The sequence below is a fragment of the Quercus lobata genome, chromosome 5 (genome assembly GCF_001633185.2).
Source record: "Quercus lobata isolate SW786 chromosome 5, ValleyOak3.0 Primary Assembly, whole genome shotgun sequence".
In the NCBI taxonomy this organism is placed as follows: Eukaryota; Viridiplantae; Streptophyta; class Magnoliopsida; order Fagales; family Fagaceae; genus Quercus; species Quercus lobata.
In genome coordinates, this window is record NC_044908.1 from 39,950,262 (window position 1) to 39,970,978 (window position 20,717).

General features: G+C 32.0%; 2 protein-coding genes and 2 non-coding genes across 5 annotated transcripts; 3 read left to right on the forward strand and 1 right to left on the reverse strand.

The window, feature by feature from the left end:
- Nucleotides 1-146: 146 nt before the first annotated feature.
- LOC115990452 (putative glycine-rich cell wall structural protein 1) lies at nucleotides 147-1,628 on the reverse strand. Its single transcript, XM_031114287.1, has 2 exons — nucleotides 1,550-1,628; nucleotides 147-760 (listed from the first exon to the last, which is right to left on the reverse strand). The coding sequence occupies exons 1-2, from the start codon at nucleotides 1,626-1,628 to the stop codon at nucleotides 147-149; spliced, it is 693 nt and encodes a 230-aa protein (XP_030970147.1).
- Nucleotides 1,629-6,200: 4,572 nt separating this feature from the next.
- Nucleotides 6,201-13,707, forward strand: LOC115993148 (probable mediator of RNA polymerase II transcription subunit 36b). Of its 2 annotated transcripts, XM_031117438.1 has the most exons (8): nucleotides 6,201-6,332; nucleotides 6,841-7,169; nucleotides 7,755-7,850; nucleotides 7,974-8,051; nucleotides 8,188-8,364; nucleotides 12,667-12,735; nucleotides 13,207-13,388; nucleotides 13,567-13,707. In XM_031117438.1, exons 1-7 carry the CDS (start codon nucleotides 6,317-6,319, stop codon nucleotides 13,381-13,383), a joined length of 942 nt encoding a protein of 313 aa, XP_030973298.1. In that variant the 5' UTR covers nucleotides 6,201-6,316; the 3' UTR covers nucleotides 13,384-13,388; nucleotides 13,567-13,707. The 2 variants fall into 2 exon arrangements, with proteins under 2 accessions (XP_030973298.1, XP_030973297.1); XM_031117437.1 differs by having other exon boundaries at nucleotides 13,207-13,707.
- LOC115993430 lies at nucleotides 9,160-9,231 on the forward strand. Its single transcript, XR_004092970.1, has one exon. It is a non-coding gene; the product is annotated as a small nucleolar RNA snoR60 (small nucleolar RNA).
- On the forward strand, nucleotides 9,326-9,401 carry LOC115993432. Its single transcript, XR_004092972.1, has one exon. It is a non-coding gene; the product is annotated as a small nucleolar RNA snoR60 (small nucleolar RNA).
- Nucleotides 13,708-20,717: the final 7,010 nt, after the last annotated feature.

Below are 20,717 nucleotides of genomic sequence, written 5' to 3' on the forward strand. Positions count from 1 at the left end.
ATGTATAGTAAAAACATGGTTTGAAGATTTTATTAAGAGATAAACAGCAGTTAATGCTTACAATAGTTAATAGTTATGTTTAGCTGACACACTTATTTTGGTTAAATTATTTGCTGAGAGGCCTAGCTAGCTAGCCCCTGGTCCGACTACCCTGACTCTGGGGCTATGGCATCCTCAGTAGTAGTGTGCTTTTGATCATGGTGATGATTAATTATGTCCTGAATCCTTGCCAGTGCTTCCATGAGTGAACCCTTTAGGCCACTAAGATCCTCACCATCATGGACCTTAATTGAACCAAACACAGGTGTATAGTTCCCACAATCAACGTACAGTTTAATTGAACCAAATTCAAGAAGACTCACTAATGTGCATAGCGGTGGGCCATCCAATCCAGAGCCAAAACCAGGAAGACCTACCAATGGGATTGTCCCCCAACTCACATAACCACCACCACTTCTAGACCCAGTGTCAAAACCACTACCAGAAGAACCAGAACCACTGTCTGCACCATTGCTAGAACCTTCATGACCTTTAACTTTTCCACTGTCAGAACTAGAACCAGAACCAGTACTACTAGTTCCACCTCCAGCTGAACCACTAGCTTGACCCCCAGAACCACCAGGTCCAGCATCTACACCAACCCCAGAACCCTGACCACTACGAGGACCAAAGATAGTACCACTAATCCCACTTGGACTAAACCCAATGCTGCCACCACCACCACCATTTCCCCATGACCATTGACCATATTCCTTCAAATCTTTTTTGGATGCCAAGACCACCTGGTTTATCAGCTACTAGTTCATCCTTGAAAGTGAGAACTGGTCTATGAGCACTGCAAAATCCCCAGCTTAGGAAAACTAGAAAGTAGGCTAGATAAGCATACGATCTAATCGCTGCCATTTTAAACTAATTCCTTTCTCAACCTGCTATGGCTCGTGCTCGTGAAGGGTATTATATAGTGACTGGTATGCAAGGGTGGTTGATTTGCTTTGAGAGAACAAGGCGCACTTAAAGAATGAAGTTGGCTGTGGTAGAGTGAGATAGGGCAAATAATGAGATCATATGTATACATCATGCATTTTGTAATGGGAATCAGGTATCACTCATGGTGTTTGTGTTGAGTGACTCAAGAATTACGTGTTGTTAATTGCACTATTTTCTTGTAGTTCATGTTTGGTTGGAGGGAATGGGAGAGAAGGGAGGAGAAAAAAAAATTCTTTTTTCTTCGTTTGGTTAGAAGTAAATTAAAGAGGAGAGATAAAGGAAATGTGGATTCTAAATCGAAATGAAATGGTTTCGAGTGATACCACAAATTAAAAAAAAAAAAAAAAAATTGCTCCAACTCCATAAAATTATTTAATTACTCTTATATCCTTGAAATTTATTGAATTTTTTTTTTGAAATTATTTTTATATTCTCGTAATTAATTATTAATTTATAATTTATAACAAAAATAGTAAAATAATATTTTATTTTTTATTTTTATTTTTAATTTTAGTTATCTTTCTCTCCTTTATCTTTCGATCTACAACCCAAATACACTTACGTGTAGAGTATGGGGCATTGACTTCCTTCAAACCAACACATAGTCTTAGTGAGTGCAAGATCATTGCCTTGGCTTCCATTTTAGGAGTAATTTTACTAAAGTAAGCATAAAGACTGGCTTTGTTATGCCCCAGCCGGTCCTAGGCTTTAGTTCTTGGGGTAGGGCTCCTACTAAAGTTTGCCTCTAAATGTATGGGATAACAAGTGATTTTTTTTATTAAAAAAAAAAAAAAAAAAAAAAAAAAAAAAAAAAGGAGTTACACAGCTTTTCCTCCAACATTTTTAATGCCCAAAAGATTGAGTAGTGCTAGAAATATTACAAATTTGGTTATATATATCTTACAAATTGATATGTCACTAATCACAAGAAGTAATTGAAATAATAATTTATTAGCTTGTTAATATGTCACCAATCACACTCATTGTTACATTAATTTGTAAGTTTTTTGCAGTCAAATTTGTAGTAACTTCATTCTAAAAAAATATTATGGCAAGTGAATTGGTGATATTAAAAAGTAATAATAATAGAATTTTTAAAAAAGTAATAATAATGCATTTTACAACAATAACAACAACTAATGTTATTTTGGCCTTAAAAATCTCAAATTGTTGGGGACCCTCAACAAATAAGTTAAGGTAGGCCACATGTATTGTTTTCCCTCATTCTATTATATTTGAAGTCCTACTTTTTGTTATTTCCTTAATTAACAAGTCATTTTTAATTACGTCTACTAATGTTATTTTGAGTCTTCCTCAAATTTTTTTTTTTTTTTGGTATTATTTAAGTGATATTTAAATATAAAAAATGATCATTTAAAGTTATCAATTATCAGTTTATCACCTTAGGTCTTACAATTGTATTGAGTCAACCTTATCCTCCACTTGTTTTTGTATTCCTAGAGTAGAAAATATAGCCAACAATCAAGCCCGGAAAATTTTCACTTAGCCAAATAAGATTTTCTTTGATTGTGTATTTTCTCCTCCCTTCAACGTTGGCCCAATTTTATATATGGTCCAATTTTCATAACTCAAGAATATATCATATATGGTTTTTTGTACTTGGAGAGTAAATCTACGGTATTCTACTTCAGAGAATTAGATAAAACACAATATAGACGTGTGGTTAATTTTAGACATGTATCCAAATTGTCTCGGATCTAGTATACTAGAGCATTGGATCCAAGCCAAAACCCATTCTTAGATACCCTCAAAGCCTTGTTGCTTTACATAACATAATACAAAGAACACCCTCCCCCTCACACACACACACACACATGACACGCGCATGCGTAGAAGGTTGGCTCAATATTTTTAATTAATGCCTAGGGATAAGGCAATAAATTTAAGTGAAATTTTTAATATTTAAATATCAATTATATAATAGTTATTAAAATTTTTTGTTTAAAAATCGTTCTTATTACCCTTTGAGATGCAAAGTTACTAATTAAGTTCTTGTATTTAAGTTTTATTCGCATCTCTTTTACAATTGATAATAGTTAATTACTTGATTTTTTGTGACATAATTAATCTTAAGTAGGATTTCATCAATTTTAATTTTTTAAAAAATCGTCCTATAGAAACAACAGTAATAAGCATTGTGAGAAATTTAGTAAGCAATACATGCATTTGAGAAAAGAACTAGCCTTCATATACAAACAATAATATATGCTATATTACATCAAACATGATGATGATAATTTTCATTTATTAGCTTTTTGTTGTATTATTTTAATTATCTAAGAATTTTGAGATTTCATCTAAATTTTTTATTAAAAAAAAATCACCATTAAGTATGCAATTAACTAATGAAAAAAGATTTTTTTTACTTACATAAAAAATCTATAAATTATTTCATTATTTTTATAGATTTTTTTTCATTTAAGAAAAATATTTTTTTTAATGGTAAATTTTTAACAAAATTAGACAAAAGACCTGAATTGAATAAATTTGTAACTTAATTGAACGAAAGTAAAGTTAAGCCTAGCCTTCTTTCCCATCTCCTTTCTAATATAGTTTGCATAAGTTGGCTCTAATTCGTAGAAACTATTAACCAAAAATCCAAAAAAATTTCTTCATCATTTGACATCTTTATCAAAATGCCCAGATTTGTCTTTCTCTGTTGTCTCTCTCTCTCTCTCTCGTCCACCAATAGTCACCATAACCACCTTTGAAACCCATAACCAATTGCAAATGACAACACACAACCACCGCCAAAATCAAATCAACCACCACTACCACGCCAAAATCAGATAAGCCCATAACCCAAAAAACTACAAAAAGAAAAAAGAAAAAAAAGAAGAAGAGACCCACAAAACAAAAATGAAGTCATCGTAGTCCGATCTGAGATAAGTAGTGGCTACTATTTGGGTGTGTGTGTGTGTGTGTGTGTGTGAGATGAGGAAAGAGAGAGAGAGAGAGAGAAGACAACAAACCAAGTGAAGCTTTGGCCATGGGTTCCTTGGTTGAGATTGAAGAGAGAGAAAGGTGGAAACTGAGATCGGCAGTGGATTGGCCATGGATTTGAGATTGGCATGGTGGTGATGGTTGTTTGTGTGTGAGTTTCTAAAGGTGTAGGATTTTTTTTTTTAAATTTAAGGTTATTTTATGTATATAAGTGTAGTTTGCAAATTGTTTTTTGGATATGTGTGAATATGGAATTTTTATTTGGATTACTCAAGAATGTTCATACCAAGAGATGGTGTGTTCTTTAACCAGAACTTTACAATTTTGCAAATTTGCTTTTAGATCTTATTTCTTTTTCTTTTTTATTTTTTATTTTTTATGTGATATTTTGTTTTGGGAGGAGAGAGATATAAGAGAAAAGTAAAAATATATATATTTACCCTTATTTTTAATAAAAGTAGATAATGAAGTTCTAATCGAGCAAACCTCAAGTGCAGGGCTAGCCCAAGGCCTAGGCAACTTAGGCCTAGGGCCCCACCACAAAAAAATATTTACCCTTTACAAAAAAAGGCTCTCATCCCATTGTAAAATGCCTAAATTTTTATAAAAAATATGATTTTTTTAAAATTGTTGTGCACTTTTTATTATTAGTGATGTTAGGGATATCATAAATTTTACTATAGATTTACAAATTGACATGTTACCAATCACAAAAAAGTATTTTAAATATTCATTAATTACATTATTAAAGCTTATCAATCATTGTTATTGTCACATTATATTGTGAACATTTTATAGTACCTTTAGCATTTTCCTTTTATATTTCTAACAAGGCTTTTAAAAAAATTTGCAAATGTGTTAAATCATTAGATGATTTTTTTTTTTTTTTGGATTGAATCAGATGATTAATCTCTCCCAATAGTTTGAAACTTTAATATTTGTAAACTAATCTACTACAAAACCGCACATTAATTAATAACATAGATTATAAATTAGATTATAAATGTAATTAACTATGTATCGTTATATATCTAGATAAATTAATTTTCTTTTTAATTTTTTTTTCTTTTTGTTAAATTAATTTTTCAACTATGATATTCAACTCTGTATATGAAATTAACCTGAGTTTTAGTTAGTACTAGTCGCTAACCCGTGCGATGCACGGGATAGTTAAACAAAATTTATACACATTCACTTTTATTGGTACAATCATTTGAAAATAATTCTAACTAATACACTTAAAAGGGTTAGTAATTTATAGTACTTACCCCCCATTATTAGTATACAGACACCAAGTGCGGTTGTCATAGCCCTTTGAAAGAACTTTCCCCAATTGGACCCTATAAAAAAAAAAAAACACCCAATTAACAAAATTGATCCAAAAGGGTCTAAAAAGCACACAAAATCAATTCAAAAAACAAAAATATGAGACAAAGTAATTACTTTCTGCTGCCAATGAAATCGTCTTTTGTATTGCTTTTCCAAACTGCACCACTTATCTCTCTAAGGCCTTCAATTAATGAAAACACAAACTTCTCTTGGAATAACGGAGTATTATGACCATCTATACACACATATACAAAAAACAAAATCAGCATAACTCACTATAACTCTATAGAAGCCTAAAAAATATAAAGAGAAATTAAAGGGATTGAATTTGATATTTACGTTTGGAGAGAGAGAGTTTGCAGAAACTATGGTTTTATATTTTTTAACTTGAGAGAGGGGTAAGGTTGCTAGGGTTTTGAGGTGTTATAATGTTTTTATTTTTATTTTTTAAATATTGTGCTGACGTGGAAAATTGTGGTGCTAGCAGAGGCTTCGGTTTTATATAGATATATAGATTATTCATTAAATTATGTATTTAATACATCAAATTAACCTCAATTTGATTAATATTAAATAATTTTATTTAATTAATATTTATATATAAAAGGCCCTGCATAAATCTTTTGCTTTAGGTCCCAAATTAGGTTGGGCCGGCTCTGCTCAGATGAGTAAAGTGTTAAGTTTTAAACACTAGTATGCAAAGTAAAAAACAAATCTAACCACTAGTGAGTTTATTGTAAATTTGTGCAGATAAAATTAAATACTGGTCTAATCATAAGTGAATTTACTGTAAGTTGCCCAAAACAATTTGTGTGGCTATAGTATTTCCTATTTTTATTTCCATGAATTTTTTTTTTTTTTTTTGTGTACAATAACTGCTTAAAAAAATAAAATGTGAATCCACTGCAAAATACAGCGCGTCAAACGCCTATGAAAAACCTTACGTATATGTTTCCATTGTAAGAGTAAGAGGTCCGCTGATATAAGTTTCCTTAACCCCCAACTGTCTCACATTTCCTTCAAAGTCACAGCAGAAATGAGACCCCCTCGAGGTAACAAACAAAACCCATAAATCCTATCTTCTTCTTATTTTCCCTGTACTTTTTCTTTTCTGAGAAAGCTTATACATTTGCCTAAAACAACAAAAAAATGTTAGACCCAGTTTGTCTGTTATTACGCTTTCTTATTAACATGAGGGCTATATAACGAGTGAGTTTGTGAAAACAGAGTCATGGGCAAAGAAACCCAAATATTGATTTATATTTTTAATTTTTTTAGATTTTCATGCGTTGTACAAAGTAAGATACGTGTTGAGATACACAATACTAATAATAAAAAAGAAAAAAGAATCAATTCATTAGATGATTTTTGTTTTGACAACTGTGGCTGTGAGGATGGCATTAAAATTCTTTTTCTTTAACATAATTTATATATATTATTGTCCATTTTTTCATCAGAAAAAGGGAAAGCTTTCATTTTTTAACATCTTGATTTCTTTTAGTTTTCACCATATACGAGGCATTGTTAACTTTGAGCTGGATTTTGGGTGATCTTGTGCAGGTCGTGGTGGTGGTGGTGGTGGATTCAGGGGTAGGAGTGATGGAGGGAGAGGTAGAGGCAGAGGTGGTGGAGGTGGAGGTGGAGGTGGAGGTGGAAGAGGCTTTGATAAAGGTGGTGCCATGAGAGGCCGTGGTGGTGGACGTGGTGGCCGAGGTGGTGGAAGAGGCCGGGGAGGAGGCAGAGGTGGAATGAAAGGTGGAAGCAAGGTTATCGTTGAGCCTCATAGACATGAAGGAGTATTCATTGCAAAGGGTAAAGAAGATGCTATTATTACTAAGAATTTGGTCCCTGGTGAAGCTGTCTACAATGAGAAAAGGATATCTCTGCAGGTCAATTTAGTGCAACACTTATCTTTTCATGTGCTTTTGATTAATTAATTATTCTTGTGATCATCAAATGTTTGACTTGCTGCAATTATATTGTAAGTTTGCTTGTTTTTCAAAGCATAAAGCGTTTTCTTAATAGGTTTGCAGTTACATCAATGTAGTGCAGAATTTCTTGAATATGTGTTTCGAGATTATCAAGTGCTTAGTAATAATTAAGTTTTGTATAAGTAATGGGGCTAGTGTTTTATTGAGTATAACTCTTAGTTTTAACTAACCTTTTCTAGGAAAGGTGGGCTGGAACTTAAATATATGCTGGGTGATGCTAAGAATATGCAGAAAGCACCATATTTGCACAGAAAGAAAGAAAATAAGTTGGTTCAATGTCAACCCCTGGCTGTGTGAAAGGAAATTTATATAATGTACTTGAAAAAGTGTTTTGTCTGTAATTTATTGGTTAATCATGAAATCATACCTTGCAGCATCTCTAGACCATTGCTTTTATGCCAACCATTAAATTTTGTGTTCATAGTTGTTAAATATTTGTTAGTATAGATCTATGGACTTTAAGAATTTTACTTTCCTTCACAGAATGAAGACGGAACAAAAGTTGAATACAGGATTTGGAACCCATTTCGTTCAAAATTGGCTGCTGCCATTCTTGGTGGTATTGATGAAATATGGATTGTGAGTTTCTCCTTGATTTCTTAATTTTATTTCACTTTTGTGCTTCAATTCTTTGTGATATAATGATTTTAAATCTGTCCATAACCAAACTCTTTTCTCTACGTTTTAATATCTAAAATGAAGAAACCCGGTGCTCGGGTTCTCTATCTTGGGGCTGCTTCTGGAACCACCGTCTCTCATGTGTCTGACATTGTTGGCCCTGTAAGTGATCTTTATAAAATAGTAGTATATTTTTATTTATTGGGTCTCTTAGATTGCCGTCAAAATAATTCTTTCTTAGAAGAAAAAGTTTATTAATTGAAAAGACTTGATTAGAACTTTTGCTCCTTACCTGTAGTCTGGAGTTGTTTATGCTGTGGAGTTTTCTCATAGAAGTGGTAGAGACTTGGTTAACATGGCAAAGAAGCGTACAAATGTTATCCCAATCATTGAAGATGCTCGACATCCTTCAAAGTACCGAATGTTGGTAGGCATGGTGGATGTGATATTTTCTGATGTTGCTCAACCAGATCAGGTTTATTCATCACTTCCTTGCATGTTTCATGTTCAATTCGTCCTCTAATATTCAAATTGATAAAAGGGGATAGCACCATAATGTTAAAGTGGTGGCAAGAGCACTTTCTTTAGTAATGCATGTGAAATTTCCCATGGACATGCATCAGTGCATGTGCTTTGTTCCTTGTTTCTGTCATCTATTTCTTTTGCTGGGTTCTATGTTTCTGTTAATAACTACTGCTCTAGTTCCTTGATCAACTATCTTTTCAATTGCTTTTCATGCATTTAAGAAAAAATTAAATTTTGTCTTAGCAGAAGATGGTCCTTATTTCCATATGAATTTTAGATTGTAGTTCTTTATAGTATACTGCATGAGTCCCTGTGTACTTGAGTTTCTTCTCTTTTTGATAGAGTTTCTATTGATTTATATATATATATATATATATGTATGTATGGTTCTTGTTTGGAACTTTTTTAGAACTACTTTATATGCTGTTTGGGGTTGGGATGCATGTGTTTTGTATTTGTTTTTTCTGTCTTCATTCTTTAATGGGGGATCTCAATCATACTAACTTCTTAATGGGACCTTGGGAGATCTTATTTGAACGGTATTTTTTTATTACTAAGTTATACACACATCCATGGGACTTGAACCCACAACCTCACCTCCACCTTTATTTATTGGTATCCCAATGATACTTCCTTTTTGTTCTCTTCTGGAAAATTAAAAAGGCATTTAAGAAACCTAAGCTTTATGATTGTGTTACAATTGCTATTTTCATTTTTCAAATTTTGTATCTTGTTTTATATTATGATGCATATGATGAGTTACTCGGATTCCCCTTCAAGACATAATAGGGTGATGTCAGCTCGAGTTTCTGATGCTGTTATGAAGTCTTTTTTATTTATTGTTATCATATCTGCTCAAATATATAGCTTTTTCTTTTTCTTTTTCTTTTTTTAATCTAGTATACTATCATGAGCAAATGATGAGTTACTCGGGCCATTCCTCCTCATGATGATGTTATGGGTGATGCAAGCTCAAGTTCAGATGCTCCTATAATTTTTTTTTTTTTGGATAGAAATTCTCTCTCTCTCTCTCTCTCTATATATATATATATATATATATATTTCTCATTTTATGTTCTTATATTTTAATTGCATGTTTCTTACTGTGCTCAAAGATGCATTTATGGCTAAATTTCCTTGTACTAGTCAAACTCAGGGGTGTCAGAGTCCACATTGTTTATATAATAGGAAAATGCTAAAACTACTACCAATTTTACTACAAATTGCTTACAAACTGTAACATGACAGTGATTGTGATTGGTGCTACATCGACCACATATGAAATATAATTTTTTAGTTACTTTTTGGTCTTGTGCTAAAATGTTGAGAGATCAATTTGTAGGGTGTAAAATTTGTGGTAGCCCTAACATCACTAAATATATAACTAATGGGTAAACTTAGTACAACTTCTTAGTGATGTAGCTTAGGTTCTATAATTAAATTGAACTTTTGGCCTTGGAAGCTGATACACAAGGAAGTGCATTGGCCAGTAAGGCAAATGGTTAGATTTAATTGGGGAACCTAGAGTAAAACACCTAAGGAACTATACATAAGTTTTTGCCCATAAATTCTTGTGTGTCTTCTCATTTCACATTGGTAGCCAACTCCATTTTATTGAATTGTTGTTAGCATACTATTTTTTTCTCATTTCCCTGTATGGTTCTTTTTTCTGAATCTGATATTATGAATACTTTATGTTTGTGGTTCTTTTTCTTGTTCGAGAGTAATTAAATGATTGTCACTTTAAAAAAGAGAGTTATTAAATGCTTTTCTTATGTCTATATATTAACAATCAGAGTGGTGTTTTGTTCTCTCTTATATCTTGTAAATTTAATGCTAAAAATCAAAGTTTGATGCGGGATGCGGAAGTGTTAAGAAGTAGAATATGTCTACTTCTAGAAAACAAGAAACAAAACACGTTTGCTTTTGAAAATAACCTTGAATCCACGAGGGTTCCTTGAATCCACGAGGAAAAAGGGTCTGGAATCCACCAAGAAATAGAAAGAAGAAAGTCTGAATTTTGTTGATTGAATAATTGTTAAAAAACGTGTACAGACTTAGGGGCCTATTTAAGGGCTTCGTAAAATTTGACAAACAAGAAAATATATTCTAAAATGACTCCTAATTGATACCTAACCATAACAGGAACCGAATTTGATCTAAAAAGTATTAAAAACACCTAAAAACAAGGAAATAAATGCCCTAAACATAAAATAACGAAAATTACATAAAAATACCAAAAATAACAAATTACATAAATTAATTTGAAGATTCTGTCCTACATTAAACCCCTCCACTTGAAACAAACTCGTCTTCGAGTTGATAGTTGAAATCTGAAATCTTCCAATGCCAAGAGAACAAATACTTTGAATACTTCATCTTCTTTGTATTCTTACCAAACTTGAAAGTGATCAATTGAGCAACTTGAACTTCTTGTCCCTTGACCTTCATGCAATTGAAAATATTCATCAAATAAGAGTCAATGATCAAATCAAATCTTTCCACCCCAATAAAATCAATATACTTTGTTTCGATGCCTCCTACCAATATAATAGGAGCTTAAACGTTGCAATCATCTAACTTGACTTTATTGAGATCATTGACAACTTTCTCTATAATTTCCTTTTTAATGGTCTCTACTATCTCGATCTCAAGATCTTTCTCTATAATAGGGTCTTCATTAATTTCCTCCACAATCTTGATTTCAGGTTCTTCTTCTATAACAAGGCCTTCATTAATTTCCTCAAAAATCTCTATATTTTCTTCTCTGACTTCTACATATTCTTCAAGAAAAGTATTTTCTTCAACATATAATTCTTCCTTTAATAGTGGAATATATGGTTCTTCAAAATAATTTAAATATGAACTTCTTGGCCAATAATAATCTTGTATTGTATATGACAAGATTTCTTCACAATCCAAAGGATAAAATTTGATAGCAAGCATCTTTTTCATCTTTGGCCATGAACAAATCTTATCTTTACCTTGTCGGATTCTATCAAATTGTACTCATTCCCACCAACGTAAGGCATACTCACTAAGTTTATACAAAGCGAGTCCAACTTTTCTCTTATAATAAATATTCCCAAAGTCAAATAAATCCTCTAAATCAAGTAACCAATCAAGAAAACCTTCTTTATAAAAATAAAGATTAAAACTTGCAATTCTTTTATAGGGTTTATATGAAATTTGCTTATCAATAGATTGCCCGTGAGTTATGTCTTCGCGACAGTTATCCCTATTGTTTCTATGCTCTAACAATGGCATCTTAGCAAAGATATTTGTGAGTGCTAGATGTATGTCATGTAATATTTGCTAAGTTTTCTGTCACTAGAATTGCTACCGTCTCATACGTCAACCACCAAACTAGGATAAAGTCAAGGCTCTGATACCAACTAATGCAGGATGCGGAAGCGTCAAGAAGCAAACACGTTTGCTTCTGAAAATAACCTTGAATCCACGAGGGTTCCTTGAATCCACAAGGTTTCCTTGAATCCACATGGTTTCCTTGAATCCACAAAGAGAAAGGGTCTAGAATCCATCAGAAAATAAGAAGGACAAAAGTCTGAATTTTATTGATTGAATATTTGTTAAAAAACGTGTACAGACTTAGGGGCCTATTTAAGAGCTCTATAAAATTTAACAGACAAGAAAATATATTATAAAATAACTACTAATTGATACCTAACCATAACATGAATCAAATTTGACCTAAAAAGCATTAAAAGCACCTTAAAATGAGGAAATAAATGCCCTAAACTTAAAATAGCGAAAATTACATAAAAATACCAAAAATAACAAATTACATAAATTAATTTGAAGATTCTGTCCGCATTAAAGTTGAATTTAAAATTTTGGATTGCCAGGGTTACATTACACCTCACTACCTTTTATGTATGTATATAGAGAGATAACTTAGTTATATGTGGCGAAAGACAGACTCCCTCACACTCCCACTCAAGTTGATCATGGATAGTTCGTACATGAACTGGAGCTTTGGTTCCTCAAATTTTTGCTGGATGATAGCTATTCAGTGTGGGGCTTCAATAATTGGGTTCCATTGGGTTCCATCTGCCCATACATGTTTTTACAGTGTAAAACCATTTTAGTTTGGTTATGTTTCTTTGCCTGGTTCTCTGTGGGATCACTTGTTTAGGGAGATGGCTCTGGCCAAGATGCTGGGACTGTTATCTACCGCCTGCCCCTTTGTTGGCTTTATCTGAATTTGTTTGCTTTATATTTCACTTTGCAGGCAAGAATTCTCGCTTTGAATGCATCATATTTTCTGAAAGCTGGAGGTCATTTTGTAATTTCCATCAAGGTTTGTATATGCCTTTTTCCCATGTGTCACCTTGAAATTTAAGTGGTCAGCTCACTTATGTAAAAATGATAGGGAAAAACTGATGGGAACTTGTATTCCTTTTTGTAATAGAAGTTGCCAAAGAATTTGATGGGACTAATAATAAGCACATTTTTGAGACTAGTGATGGGGTTGCCTAATGATCTAATTGGACTTATAATGACATAATTGACATATGTTTATTTATTTGTATGATCTTTGTCTACAACAACTGCTGCCAACACCAAGCCCCTAGTCCCAATTTTTGGGGTCAGCTATGGATCCTCAATAGATTAATTAGGGTTTACCACCTTTTTTATTTTTTTAGATCTGTCTATAGCTTAATATTTTAAAGCATACTTTGCAATTTCAAAGAAACAGTATTAAGAAATTAGTAGAAGTTTTCCTTCTGTAACAATTTTCACATTGATGTTATCTGCTTGAACATTTCAGGCCAACTGCATAGATTCCACACAACCTGCTGTGGCCGTTTTTCAGAGCGAAGTGAATAAGCTAAAGCAGGATCAGTTCAAACCATTTGAACAAGTTACCCTTGAACCTTATGAGCGTGACCATGCTTGTGTGGTTGGTGGCTACCGTATCCCCAAAAAATCAAAACCTTCCGCCTAGAAAATGTAGGCCATCTAAAAGAATCAAAAGCTGATGCCTATAAGTTGAATCTTAACTCTATGTTTAGCTGACTGGTCTTTTGATGGTTTCTTTTTTGGTTCTATCTACTCTTTTCTTGGACGCTCAATTTGGGGTATACTCTTTTATTAATTTGTTTTGCTCTTCTCTCCTATTTTCCTATAGGAATTGTTGGTGTTTTCGTTAAAGCTGATGTGAGGTGAGGATAATCATATTTCAGGGGAAGTAATTATTTATGTTCTGTATCACATTTCAGGCCTCTTTGCTTGCTTGGCTTTTCAAGTGATGTGAACCTCAGTTGAGCCATTTTACAAATTCTCTTGTTTCATTGATTCTGCAAGTTTGTTTGTTTGTTATTGGCATGAATGAATTACAATGAAGTAATTCTTGTTGATCTCAATGCAGAATGAGAAATTGAACTCTAGTAGCCCTTTGATAAGGGCTGCTCAATGAATCTGTTGGCCTTTTTTTTTTTTTTTTTTTTTTTTTTTTTTTTTTTTTTTTTTTTTTGATGATGATATACCTCATGCATAAAACAAAGTTTCTATCTAAACTAGTTTAGAGAGAAGCTCTTCAAACTTCTCATATATCTCTTTTTTGGGTGTGAATTTTAAAAATCTAACCATTGAATTTCATGTTTCTTACGTTCTTAAGATGCATATCAAATTTTGTTCAAATTAGATATCATTTACTATTCGATCAATAAACTTATTTTTTATGCACATTTTTAGATTACAAAAACTTAAAATTTTAACATTTGATTGATGATATAACAATTAATTTTTGATTTTCTTAAAATTTTGCAAGCATGAAATATATAATAAGAAAATTCAATCTAACGATTAGATTTTCAAATTTTACACTTAATATAAAGATATACGAAGAGTAAGAAGAGTTTCTCTCTAAATTAGTTTAGAGAAAAACTTTGTTTTCGTCCATAAATTAAGCTTAATCCTTTTGGTACCTGTCGTAGAAACTCACTTTGTTTGTGGCATTGGCAGGTCTATACCTTGTTTTTTTTTTTTTTTTTTTTTTTTTTTTTTTTTTTTTTTTTTAGCAAGAAGGATTCATTAAGAAGCCGAAAAATCTGACCGGTCTCTAGTATAAACCTCAACCTTAATAGTCCAAACCAAACATAACAACACATCATCCAGTGATTGTAGTACAAACTAAAATTCTGTGATAGCACTAAACACCTGTTTGCTTTGCTTTATTGTATATGTGCTTATACAAATGAGGAAATCTGGAAATTAATTCCTTTCAATCCACAACTATATGCAAGTTTCTGTGAGGAAGATCCAAACTCAATCAGGTTTATCAGGGAAAAAAGAGAGATACAGATGACTGTTAACGCCATTTGTAAACTTAAGTAATTAGATAGGTTGCTGATTTTTAAAAGGAATACTTAAAGAACAATACATAAGGTATTGTATTTAAGTTTGCCTTATTGTTTTTCAAAAGTAAAAAACGCATTTGGTAAGTTAGGGAAAACAAATAGTTTTTCAATAACGAAAAACCAAAATTTTGTTTAGATTGATTAAAAAAAAAAAAAAATGGCTATTCAAGATTTTTAAAAAAATAATTAAAATATTGTTTTACACTAAAGTTTATACTAAATTTCTTTTTCCACTCTTAAACTTTAAAATTCTCGTCTTCTATGAAAAATGTTAAATTTTCTATCCTTTTAAAAAAATCAAAATCTTTTTTCAAAATCCAAAACAATCATTCCACTTAAATAAACAAAAGTTTTTTTTTTTTTTTTTTTTTTTTTTTTTTTTTTTATAATCTCAATATTTAATTGGTTACTTTTGAAACTATGGGATTTAATTTGTTACTTTTTGAAATCTTTGAATTTAATTTGTTACTTTTATAACTATAGAGCTTAATTTTTTACAATCTTAATTAAAGACTTAAACTAGTGTTTAAAAAATGATTTCCCCAAAAGATTTGAGGATGGTGCATAGGATTATAGTAAGTGATTCAATTATACTACTTCTGGCTTCAGCATCCTGGTGCTGGTGTGAGTCATTCGTGCTATACAATAAAATTGTACCACCATGACCAAGACCATGACCATGAGGATATGACATTGCCTGAACTCAACCTTAACTGCTGAGTTACCATTTCTTATAATTTTCCATGTGAACCTAATCTGGAAGTGTTATGTAATCCGTGAGCCTTGGATTGCTCCAGGAAAAAAAAAAAAAAAAAAAAAATGAAGAAGTAACCCTACCTTAAATTAAAAAAGAAAAAGAAAAAGAAGAAGTATAATGCTGTACAGGGTGTCTTTCATTTGATTTGCTAACTCTGTGACCCAGTAATGAATAAACTCAAGCTAAATCTTCTTTTTCTTTTTCTACTCAAGCTCAGTGACCCAACTTTTTGAAAAAAAAATTAATTAAAAAATTGACCCAGCTATCTTCATTGACACCCAAATTATACTAGTTTACAACAAACTTCAAAATTTCGATGGTGCCTAGGAATAAAGAATAGTGAGCGTTTGTCCAAATATAACATGCTTATTATATAAGACAGACTACAAAATCAATGGATTCCACGATCTCAAACAAACATAACATGCTTATTATATGATGTTAGTGCATTTTAAATTAAATTACGTTAAAACTTAAATTAACCGAAGATTATTAAAGAAATGAGTTATAGTGGAATTTGTTAAAGAGAGAGTTAACTTATATGTAAGTTAAATTAAATTAATTAAGAGGAGTTATATATATATGTCTATATATATATTAATGAGTAAAGCTAAGAGAAAATCCAATTAGATTTCAATTGGATTCTCAATTTTGCGCCACTTGTTCTAGGTAAAACTCAAAAAATATTTAATTAAATTATAAATTGGAGTCCAATTTTGTGCCATGTATCTTATCTAAATTTTCTAATTTTTGTGCCAAAATAAACTATACATAAACATTTTAACACGGAAGCCAAGAAAGCCACAATGATAATGCTCATTGGCCTAAGCAAGAACATCTCACCTGCACGCTTTTATTGGTGAACTCAATAGAGTCTGGAGCTCTTCTAATACCATTACCAGAATTGACAAGTCCAACGAGAAAGAGTTTAAAAGTAAAACCTCATCTCCTCCTCCTAATTCCATATCGTCATCCCATGTCTCCTCCTTCTTCTCTCTCAACCTCTACCAACTAGATCCACACACCGCCCTCTCCTCCTCCTTTTGGATTTCTCAAAGCAAGCCCGGGTTCAAACCCAATGTTCAATCCCACTCTTCCTTGCATCACATTCTCATACGTTACCGCTTCATTGGTGCCTCCAAGAAGATTCCAATCTCAATGATTAGTTCTTGTTGTTAACCCGATGATGTTGCCTTCGTCTTGGACTTCCTGTGCTGCATGAATCGCCAAAAAAAGATAAAATTTTAGTTTTAGTTCTCTTAAGAGCTATAACATGCTCTGAATGAGACTTTTCAGGTTACTCCAAGTGAGCCAAAATGCTTTAAGTTATGTATTGTATATCCCACTTCTACAAACACACACAGGCACACAATCTAGAGTCCATTAGAAGTAAGACTTTTTTATTAAAAAAATTGTGCACATATCAAGGGCTATTTTGGTGCTTTGAGAATCATTAAAATGCGTCTTAACAAGGGCTATTTTGTATTTATTTGATGTAACCATGGTTTTTCATGTGGATATCATTTAAATAGATGAAAAGTTCAAATGGATAAAACCCTGTGGAATAATTTACTGTAATTTATTTCTATCATTATTATCACTGCCACATCAGGTTCACATTGGACAGAGAAAGAACAATTTTTGGCTGTTTACATTAAATTTTGTAGTTAGAGATGTTTGATTCATATTGCTTTTTTCTTTTTTCTATTTGTATTTTGGATGTAAATTGTATTCTTTTTGTTACAAATTTATTTTTAAAAAGTATCAACATGAAAAAAAAAATTATCAAACATGTTAAGTCCTAATTTCTGTGAAAGGCACAAATAATTATTAAGCACGTCTGGAAGATTAATAAACATTGTACAGCTCCCATACAACACTATAACTTAGATTCTAACGATGAATTTGTTGAAAAAAAAATATATTGAAAAATATTTTAGTAATTAATCAAGGTATGACATCAATGAGTTTTTTTTTTTTTTTTTTTTTTTTTTTTTTTTTTTTTTTTTTTTAGAGTTTCAACCTATAACGTTAACTTTTGATGATTGTGCTTAGTATCATCAAACCAAGACACTGATCAGTTTTTCGTTTAGGTGAAGAATGAACTCCAGATCTCTTATTCAACCATCACAGATTTTACCAGTTGAGCTAACTGAAACCCACAGCACTAAGGAATCTTAAGGTTAAAAAGAAATGACTGAATCCATTAGGTCTAGCAATACCCTGAAACAAAAGCTAATAATGCAACCTAATGAGTGGAGATCAATGGTTTTGTACAGAACTTGCTTCCTATTAAATTTTGATGGTGTGTAATAATGGAAACTATCTTTTAGCTTCCAAATAGTAAAAGTTATGCAGGCAAATTAAAGACATTAGCTTAGCAAGAGGTTGAACCATGGTATCAAAATCTTGATAGTGTCCCCTGTGCCAAGTAAAAGGATGATTGAATGAGCTAGCATGATGATAACACACACAAGTTTCATTTGAATTTGTTCTTGGCTTCACTATACATTACAACTCCAACAACCGTGAGCCTATAGCTTGCCATCCCAATAATTGAAATTGGGTTTTTAACTATCAAAATTGAAATAACCACAGCAACGATAATCTCATATGTTGATGAAGCATTCTATAAACTGTATCTTATAGTAATATCTCAAAAAAAAAAAAAAAAAAAAAAAAAAAAAAAAAAAAACTACAAAATAAGAAATTAAAAATAAACCAAGATTTCTTTGAATCTTATTTTTTAATAGTTTTTAGTGTGTTTGGTTTAAGATTTTGTTAATTTGTTATAAGTGAACAAAAATATAATCATATATATTATATTAAGTTGAAGTATAATTTTAGAATTCAAATCGAATCAAATTAATTTCTAATTTTAGTTTAATTTTGTGCTATGTGTCCAATTTGATTTTTAAATGTTGGTGTCAAGTTACCTCCATTCATAATGCTCAATGTGGAAACCGAATCTACCAAGATGAACATCTTATCATCACAATTGTTAACGTTTCCATGCGTAAGCACGGGCTACATGCTAGTCTAAACTAATAAATAACATGTAGGTTATGAGAAGGATTGGAAGACTATAAATATAGCTATGCTATAGACTATTTTCAAATCAAGAGAAAAGGAAGAGAAATAGTTAAAGTAAAGAGTATTGTGTGAGAGTGAGTGAATTCAATAATAATCCTAAATACTTGAGAGATTTCGGGCCAAAGAAAGGTGTTTCTTTTGGTGGAGCTTTGAGCTCAACCACATATGCAAAGTTGGTTTGAGCTACGCAACGATATGTTGGGCTATTGTATCCTAGAGGGGACAGGTCAAAAGTGAATGTCTGCTACATCGGTTTCTAGGCTTTGCCAACCACAGAGGGCTTGAATCTCCTTAAAAGAACGAGATTTCCATACCTGAGTCCAACATTATTCGTTTATATTTCTATTTTTATTGTAACCAAAATATCATTTTATTGGTAATTTCCCCAACAATTTTAAGGAGACTCATAATGGAGCCAACAATTGAGAAGCCAAATGACAATGTCGAAGATCTCAACAAGCCCTACCGTTTTAAGGGAGCCCATTTTAAAAGATGGAAAGCCAAGGTCCTTTTCTATCTAAGCCTTCTTAAGGTAGCCTACATCCTCACTGAGAAAAATCCAAATAAGGTCTCTACTGATGATATCACCGAAGATGAACTTTATGACCATCAAGAAAAAATAGATAAGTATGAACAAGATGAGTATAAATGTCATCATTATTTTTTAAATTGTCTTGCAAATTATTTCTATGATTATTATAATACTACCTACACTTTTGCAAAGAAAATTTGGAAAGCTTTACAAAGCAAATATGACACCAAAGAGGTTGGTGTGAAGAAATATGCAGCTAGTCATTTCTTTTGCTATCAAATGGTGGATAGCAAATCTGTTGTGGAACAGGTTCAAGATTTTCTAATGATCGTGGCAGAAGTTAGATCTGGAGGTATAAAGATTGAGGACAACCTTGTTGTGGCCTATATCCTTGAAAAGCTACCACCATCATGGAAAGAATTCCAAAAATCAATGCGCCACAAGCAAAAGGAGACATCCCTAGAATCCTTGATCACTCGCATTCGCGTAAGGAGGAAGCTAGATGACAAGATGCACTTATAACACAAGAGGGTAATGGACATTCTACCACCAAGATAAATTTAATTTCTGTAAGCAATAACTAGCCCAAAGATCATTTTCCTAAAAAATTTTAATTGGGGCCAAGAAAGAAAAATATAAACAATTATGGTAGACCTCACAAATAGGGGCAACCCTAGTCAAAGGAAAAAGAACTAAGGACCCCCTTCAAATAACCAACAAGTTATTGCATGTTTTATCTGTAGCAAGAGTGGACATGTTGCTCGATTTTGCAAATTTCAAAAACATGGGCCTGTCCCACAGGTTAATGTTACCAAAGAGCTTTTAGTGGCTATGATTATAGACATTTATATGATCCAATATGTTGAAGGGTGGTGGGCAGACTCTGGTGCCAATAGGCATGTCTGCTGTGATAAAAACTGGTTCAAAATATACACTCCTTTTGAAGGAAAAAAAAAAAAAAAAAAAAACAATTATGCTTTGTGACTCTAGTAAAATCAAAGTACTTGGGGGTGGTGAGGTTGAGCTAAAATTTACCTCTAGACGTGTGCTCACTTTGAAAGATGTGCTATACACTCCGTCCATGAGGAAAAATCTAATGTCAAGCTATTTGATGAATAAGGCTGGCCTCAAATAAAAAATGAAATCTGATTAATATGTAATCTCTAAGAAATGATTATTTGTGGGCAAAGGGTATGCTTGTGATGGAATGTTCAAACTAAATATTGAAAATAATATATCATCTACTAGTTCTATTTATATGTTGTCTTTTGTGAATTTTTGGTATGCTCACTTGTGTCATATAAACAGTAGATATGTGGGAATTATGAGTAACATAGGATTAATTCCAAGTCTAAAAAAAGAATTTGAAAAATGTGAAACTTGTAGTCAAGCTAAAATTACTAAATAGTCTCATAAAAATGTTGAAAGAAATACCGAATTGGCAGAACTAATTCACACAGATCTTTGTGAATTTGAAGGAAAATTAACTCGTGGAGGAAATAAGTATTTCATCACTTTTATCGACAATTTCTCAAAAT